This window comes from Phoca vitulina, unplaced genomic scaffold, assembly GCF_004348235.1.
Source record: "Phoca vitulina isolate PV1807 unplaced genomic scaffold, GSC_HSeal_1.0 scaffold2, whole genome shotgun sequence".
Taxonomy (NCBI): domain Eukaryota; kingdom Metazoa; phylum Chordata; class Mammalia; order Carnivora; family Phocidae; genus Phoca; species Phoca vitulina.
In genome coordinates this window covers 39547599-39556352 of record NW_022589705.1, presented here as the reverse complement: position 1 = coordinate 39556352, position 8754 = coordinate 39547599, and the positions used below count along the sequence as shown (strand labels likewise).

At 36.5% G+C, this 8754-nt stretch overlaps 1 protein-coding gene across 1 annotated transcript in view; it reads left to right on the top strand.

Annotated features, from left to right (window-relative positions):
* The first annotated feature begins 4044 nt into the window (after positions 1-4044).
* The window catches only part of ACADM (acyl-CoA dehydrogenase medium chain), a 14330-nt gene continuing 9620 nt past the window's right edge, over positions 4045-8754 (top strand). Inside the window, exons 1-2 of the mRNA XM_032425880.1 lie at positions 4045-4176; positions 6617-6725. Coding sequence (XP_032281771.1) covers positions 4145-4176; positions 6617-6725 — 141 coding nt within the window. The 5' untranslated portion in view covers positions 4045-4144. The remainder of the gene's footprint in view (positions 4177-6616; positions 6726-8754) is intronic.

Genomic DNA, 8754 nt, shown 5'->3' with positions numbered 1-8754 from the left:
TATCCAACAAGAAGATCTAACAATTGTAAATATCTATGCCCCTAACATGGGAGCAGCCAATTATATAAGGCAATTAATAACAAAAGCAAAGAAACACATCGACAACAATACAATAATAGTGGGGGACTTTAACACCCCCCTCACTGAAATGGACAGATCGTCTAAGCAAAAGATCAACAAGGAAATAAAGACTTTAAATGACACACTGGACCAAATGGACTTCACAGACATATTCAGAACATTCCATCCCAAAGCAACGGAATACACATTCTTCTCTAGTGCCCATGGAACATTCTCCAGAATAGATCACATCCTAGGTCATAAATCAGGTCTCAACCGGTACCAGAAGATTGGGATCATCCCCTGCCTATTTTCAGACCACAATGCTTTGAAACTAGAACTCAATCACAAGAGGAAAGTCAGAAAGAACTCAAATACATGGAGGCTAAAGAGCATCCTACTGAAGAATGAATGGGTCAACCAGGAAATTAAAGAAGAATTAAAAAAATTCATGGAAACCAATGAAAATGAAAACACAACTATTCAAAATCTTTGGGATACAGCAAAGGCAGTCCTAAGAGGAAAGTATATAGCAATACAAGCCTTTCTCAAGAAACAAGAAAGGTCTCAAGTACACAACCTAACCCTACACCTAAAGGAGCTGGAGAAAGAACAGCAAATAAAGCCTAAACCCAGCAGGAGAAGAGAAATAATAAAGATCAGAGCAGAAATCAATGAAATAGAAACTAAAAGAACAGTAGAACAGATCAATGAAACTAGGAGCTGGTTCTTCGAAAGAATTAACAAGATTGATAAACCCCTGGCCAGACTTATCAAAAAGAAAAGAGAAATGACCCAAATCAACAAAATCATGAATGAAAGAGGAGAGATTACAACCAACACCAAAGAAATACAAACAATTGTAAGAACATATTATGAGCAACTCTATGCCAGCAAATTAGATAATCTGGAAGAAATGGATGCATTCCTAGAGATGTATCAACTACCAAAACTGAACCAGGAAGAAATAGAAAACCTGAACAGACCTATAACCACTAAGGAAATTGAAGCAGTCATCAAAAATCTCCCAAAAAAACAAAAGCCCAGGGCCCGATGGCTTCCCAGGGGAATTCTACCAAACATTTAAAGAAGAATTAATACCTATTCTTCTGAAACTGTTCCAAAAAATAGAAATGGAAGGAAAACTTCCGAACTCATTTTATGAGGCCACCATTACCTTGATCCCAAAACCAGACAAAGACCCCATCAAAAAGGAGAACTACAGATGAATATCCCTGATGAACTTGGATGCAAAAATTCTCACCAAAATACTAGCCAGTAGGATCCAACAGTACATTAAAAGGATTATTCACCACGACCAAGTGGGATTTATCCCTGGGCTGCAAGGTTGGTTCAACATCTGCAAATCAATCAACGTGATACAATACATTAACAAAAGAAAGAACAAGAATCATATGATCCTCTCAATAGATGCAGAAAAAGCATTTGACAAAGTATAGCATCCTTTCTTGATCAAAACTCTTCAGAGTATAGGTATAGAGGGTACATACCTCAATATCATAAAAGCCATCTATGAAAAACCTACAGCGAATATCATTCTCAATGGGGAAAAACTGAGAGCTTTCCCCCTAAGGTCAGGAACGCGGCAGGGATGTCCACTATCACCACTGCTATTCAACATAGTATTAGAAGTCCTAGCCACAGCAATCAGACAACAAAAAGAAATCAAAGGCATCCAAATCGGCAAAGAAGAAGTCAAACTCTCACTCTTTGCAGATGATATGATACTTTATATGGAAAACCCCAAAGACTCCACCCCAAAACTGCTAGAACTCATACAGGAATTTAATAAAGTGGCAGGATATAAAATCAATGCACAAAAGTCAGTGGCATTCCTATACACCAACAACAAGACAGAAGAAAGAGAAATTAAGGAGTCGATCCCATTTACAATTGCACCCAAAACCATAAGATACCTAGGCATAAATCTAACCAAAGAGGCAAAGGATCTGTACTCAGAAAACTATAAAATACTCATGAAAGAAATTGAGGAAGACACAAAGAAATGGAAAAACGTTCCATGCTCATGGATTGGAAGAACAAATATTGTGAAGATGTCAATGCTACCTAGAGCAATCTACACATTCAATGCAATCCCCATCAAAATACCATCCACTTTTTTCAAAGAAGTGGAACAAATCATCCCAAAATTTGTATGGAACCAGAAAAGACCCCGAATAGCCAGAGGAATGTTGAAAAAGAAAAGCAAAGCTGGTGGCATCACAATTCCAGACTTCCAGCTCTATTACAAAGCTGTCATCATCAAGATAGTGTGGTACTGGCACAAAAACAGACACATAGATTAATGGAACAGAATAGAGAGCCCAGAAATGGACCCTCAACTCTATGGTCAACTAATCTTTGACAAAGCAGGAAAGAATGTCCAATGGAAAAAAGACAGTCTCTTCAACAAATGGTGTTGGGAAAATTGGATAGCCACATGCAGAAGAATGAAACTGGACCATTTCCTTACACCACACACAAAAATAGACTCCAAATGGTTGAAAGACCTAAATGTGAGACAGGAATCCATCAAAATCCTAAAGGAGAACACAGGCAGCAACGTCTTCGACCTCAGCCACAGCAACTTCTTCCTAGAAACATCGCCAAAGGCAAGGGAAGCAAGGGCAAAAATGAACTATTGGGACTTCATCAAGATAAAAAGCTTTTGCAAAGCAAAGGAAACAGTCAACAAAACCAAAAGACAACTGGCAGAATGGGAGAAGATATTTGCAAATGACATACCAGATAAAGGGCTAGTATCCAAAATCTATAAAGAACTTATCAAACTCAACACCCAAAGAACAAAGAATCCAATTAAGAAATGGGCAGAAGACATGAACAGACATTTTTCCAAAGAAGACATCCAAATGAAAAAGTGCTCAATATCGCTCGGCATCAGGGAAATCCAAATCAAAACCTCAATGAGATACCACCTCACACCAGTCAGAATGGCTAAAATTAACAAGTCAGGAAATGACAGATGTTGGCGGGGATGCGGAGAAAGGGGAACCCTCCTACACTGTTGGTGGGAATGCAAGCTGGTGCAGCCACTCTGGAAAACAGTATGGAGGTTCCTCAAAAAGTTGAAAATAGAGCTACCATATGATCCAGCAATTGCACTACTGGGTATTTACCCCAAAGATACAAAAGTAGGGATCTGAAAGGGTACGTGCACCCTGATGTTTATAGCAGCAATGTCCACAATAGCCAAACTGTGGAAAGAGCCAAGATGTCCATCAACAGATGAATGGGTAAAGAAGAAGTGGCATATATATACAATGGAATATTATGCAGCCATCAAAAGGAATGAGATCTTGCCATTTGCAACGACATGGATGGAACTGGAGGGTATTATGCTGAGTGAAATAAGTTAAACAGAGAAAGACATGTATCATATGACCTCACTGATAGGAGGAATTCTTAATCTCAGGAAACAAACTGAGGGTTGCTGGAGTGGGGGGTGGAGTGGGGGGTGGGGTGGGAGGGATGGGGTGGCTGGGTGATAGACACTGGGGAGGGTATGTGCTCTGGTAAGCGCTGTGAATTGTGCAAGACTGTTGAATCTCAGATCTGTACCTCTGAAACAAATAATGCAATATATGTTAAGGAGAAAAAAAAAGAAGAAGATAGCAGGAGGGGAAGAATGAAGGGGGGGAAATCGGAGGGGGAGACGAACCATGAGAGACAATGGACTCTGAAAAACAAACGGTTCTAGAGGGGAGGGGGGTGGGAGGATGGGTTAGCCTGGTGATGGGTATTGAGGAGGGCACATTCTGCATGGAGCAGTGGGTGTTATGCACAAACAATGAATCATGGAACACTACATCTAAAACTAATGATGTAATGTATGGGGATTAACATAACAATAAAAAATTAAAAATATATATATACTCTTGGTTCTAAACATTCATAATTTAATATTTAAAATTTAAATTATTTTTATTGTTTCCATATATTTAAGGCTTACTGTGTAACAGAACCTGTAGCTGGCTCTGATGTAGCTGGTATAAAGACCAAAGCAGAAAGGAAAGGAGATGAGTATATTATTAATGGTCAGAAGATGTGGATAACCAATGGAGGAAAAGCGAATTGGTATGTTGTTTAAAACATCTCTGTGTATTGCTTGTTAATTACTTCATATCAGAATCTCTCTCTCCTTTATTATTAAAGCACCACAGTTAAGGTAAGTTTTAGGGGCTCCTGGGGTGGCTCAACTGCCTCTGGCTCAGGTTATGATCCCAGGGTCCTGGTATTGAGCCCCACGTCGGGCTCCCTGCTCAGCAGGGAGCCTGCTTCTCCCTCTCCCGCTCCCCTGGCTTGTGCACTCGCTCGCTCTCTCTTTCTGTCAAATAAATAAAATCTTATAAAATAAGGTACATAAAAGATCATAAGTAGTTCAGTTATTTTTAAAAACTATTAAGCCCTGAATTATTTCTTCAAACTAACTTTTCAGAAGTTTAATTTGTAAAAGAATAAAACAAAAACACCTGCTCTGGTTGAATGTGAATCCATCTACTGGGCTTACTATCTCCACTGTATGTACCCCATACTAGCATCTCCTGGAACTGTTCCCTGTAGACTGAGGAAAAAGGAAAACCATTGGTTTAGTACACTTCTCTGATTCTGAACAACAGACAGAGACAGTCTTAAAACTCAGATCATCTTCTAGAGAAGACAGAATATTACTTTAGTAAAATCTAAAAGTCCAAACGTATAGGTCCAAAAATAATGACATGAAGTTCAACAAAGGTTCATAAAATCACCTGCATAAATACAAAATGTTGAAGAACCTATACCATGATTTGTGGAAAAAAGATGAAAGTACAATGGATACTTGTAGATTCAGTAGGAATCAACAGTGTGATGTACTGTCTTTAAGAAGGTAATGTACATGGAGCACTGGGTGTTATACGCAAACAATGAATCATGGAACACTACATCAAAAACTGATGTAATGTATGGTGATTAACATAACATAATAAAAAAAAGAATTATTCTACTAAATAAAAAAGGTAATTTCTTGCTGAAATGATAGAAGTATAATACAAATGAGGGAAAAAGTGGTAATGGTTCTGTATGACACATTTTAAGACCTGCCTTGACAAAATGGAATAAATTCAGAAGCAAGTAAGTATCCTTCGTTAAGAAGAGTCTAGAAAACATGTCCTGTGAAGAGTAAAGGAATTAAGTTTGGTTTTTTTGGAAGAGTTTGACAGTTTTGAAATAATGTCACACAGAAACAAGAGCAGGCTTGTATATTTGCTTCAGGAAGCCAGTTTAGAATTAATGGGTCAAAGTTAGAAAAATGTAGACTATAGCTTAACATAAGAACAAGCTTTCCAACAACAGTTCTGTCCAATGTGTGTTGAGTTGTCATGGAAAATATTGTATTTACCCATCACTGCAAGTATACAGATAGAGACTTCCTAGGACAAGGATTCTCTGGTGATTAGAATAATGAACTAAATGGGCTGCAAAAATTCTGATTCAATATATATGTGTGCTCTGCAGTGCAGTTTTCTGGCAGGTAAAGCATTATTCCTGGGAATGAGCTTACCAGGAAATTATTTGTTTATTTTAAACATACTTGTCAACCCCTTTATGACTGTCCAGTATTAAGGAGGGCTAGATCATTATCTTTAAGTAAGTCATTATAGTATCAGAAAGTAATAGAAAAATGAAGAAACTATTAAAATTTAACAAGTTGAGAGAAATCTAACAGTGCAATTAGAAGCTTTCATAATTTTAAGAATTCATTAAGTATAACTCCCATGTAGTAAGACAAATTAGGTAATATACGAAACTAGAAAACAATTTTTACTATTTTTTACTATTACCAAGTAAAATGTAGAGTGAATGATAATTTATTAGTGTTAAGCATAGAAAATTGTTGTTTAAGGAATTTTTAAAAAATTCTCATATCAGGCTATTTAGAACATGGGTTACATTTAGATGTTTTTGCATACCTCCTGTTTCATTTTAAAATCTTCCTGAGAAAAATTCTGGAGGGAAAACCTAGCAAATATTCATAATAATTCAACAATAACAAAAAACACTGATTTTGCTGCAAAAAGAGGACAGTAGGCAGAATATAGGGGTCTTTATCTCATTTATTATTCCTTTGACAGGCAGCCCTATTTGTTGTCCTTTTCCAGAAAGCTTGTCCCTTAAAGAATCAAACTAGTTTTGGGAAAGAAAAAATGCCATTTCCAGTATGGCACATACTTTTCTTCTTATGTTGTATAATTTGATACAAGGAATTTTTACTTACAACTCAGACTACTAAAAAAAAGTTAAATACCATATTAGTTAAGAAGTGGACCTGGGTTAAAATGCTAGCTCTGCCACATCATAACTATGTGACTTGGGCAAGCTTTTGAGCCTTCTGATTCTTCATTTCCTCATCTGTAAAACAGAATAATAATTGGGGTTGTTAGGAGGATTAAATGAGATAGCCATCACCATGTGTTAACTGTTGATGTCATTATCTCTGTCATCATCTCTGTATCATATCTATATATATATATATTAGGTATTTCTTACTGGCTCGTTCTGATCCGGATCCAAAGGCTCCTGCTAATAAAGCCTTTACTGGATTTATTGTGGAAGCAGATACCCCAGGAGTGCAGATTGGAAGAAAGGTAAAATATATATTCATCAGTGATTAAGCCCTCAAATACTATTTTACCTGCAAATTTCAAAATTACTATTTCAGTTTCCTTTATTGAAAACATTTTCTTTGTAGTAAGTTGCAATAAAAATAAAGCTTTTTTTCCCCTTTTTTTCTTCTAAGTTTTTATTTTAATTCCAGTTAACATACAGTGTTGTATTAGTTTCATGTGTACAATATAGTGATTCAACACTTCCATACATCACCGTGTGCTCATCAAGACAGGTGTGCTCCTTAATCCCCATCACCTATTTAACCCATCCCTAAAAATAAAGCTATGTTTTGATGTTATCAGGTGAAATAGTCTATGTATTATAGCTGAAGGTTTTATGTTGAGAATAATCCTTTTGATTCATTATTTGAAAAATTGGTTGTTCATAGTGCCAGTCTGTAGAGAATGCTAATAAATAGCTGTGAGGGATAATGAAGCAGAAATGAAGCTGTCATTTATGTGGCCTGCCCAATAATAGAGTTTTAGATATTTCAGAAGACTTTCCCACTCTTTTTCCTTCCTCACAGCAGCCTTTTAGGTAGGATAACTGGCATTATGCCCATTGTATTGATTAAAACAATACCCCAGATCATATAACAACACTAAGAGAAAAATATGTGCCTGAGGAAAGTATGAGAATGGTAAAGAGCCTTGAATGTGGGAAGGCGAGAAATTTTACTTAAGGAAAGGTAATGTAACATATTTGAGAATGGTTGTAATTTGAATGTGTGGAGATGACTTAGCACTAGCATTTAAAGTAGACTAAAGAGTTTAAGATTTAGCAAATCAAAGAAGGAAGAAATGAAGTCATTAAAGTCATTTTAGTGAGAGCTAAGGAAATAGGATTAAGATTATAATTTTGGACTAGGAAGAGGAGACTCAATTTTACAACTGTAAAACTCTTCTTTGCAAAATGAGTTTGTAAAAAAGAAAAACTAATAATGACCAAATGATGTCTATATTGAAGGAAAAGGAGAAATTATGGAAGTTTATTAATAGGTTACATAATCCTGTTTTATTAAAAGCCATCAGAATCTCTCTCTTGTACTCAAGCCTCTTGAAAATGGAAGCATTTACTAGAGTATGGAAGAGGGGTAACTTCTCTTTGAGGTCACGGAATATTAAAGGTGGAAGATGTATTATTTCAGTCTGTTTACTCAATGTTACATACTTAGAGGCAGAGTTGAGATCACTACTAAAGTATCCTAGGAACTTGCCCAATGTGGCTTCTAATCCTATTTTTCTATATTCTCTTTTAAGAGTAGATAGTAAAGGTAGACTATACTTCACCAGTGAAATTATAGTGAGGTTGTTGTATATAACAAAATGTAAGTTGTAAGAATGGATGTGCTTCTTCCAAGCAAATGGTTTGTTTTTATTTATGTTCTATTTGGGTCTCCTTTTTAGGGATGGTTGTTAGAAACTTAGGGCCAAATTTATGGCCATTTCTAGAAAGTGTAAAGGACCTAACAGCTTATACTGTTTTTAGTAGTAACACGCTTCTGATTTTATCATGCTATTTCTAGTCTCTTTTTTTCCCAATTTTCTCACTTAAAAAATATCTCTAATTCAATAAATATTTATTATTGAGTTCATCCTACATACTAGGCACTATTCTGATATTGGGGATACCATATGGATTAATACAGACAAAAATCCCTGCCCTTGGGGAACTTACTTTCTAGTGACAGAGACAGATAATTATATTGTATATATTTAAACCTCCATAAATCTTTTTTTGAAATATATGGGCATTTTATAGATTTGTGAAATTTGATGTTTTTAAAATGTTTTGTGTTTTAGAAGTCATCTGGCTTGAGAGGAAGTACAGGAAGCATTTTGGTTTTAAATGTTTTAGTGTTTGGGGACGCCTGAGTGGCTCAGTCAGTTGAGCATCAGACTCTTGGTTTCAGCTTGAGTCATGATCTCAGGGTCCTGGGATTGAGGCCCACCAGCTCCACACTCAGCGGGGAGTCTGCTCCCTTGTTCTTTCTCCCTCTCCCTCGCC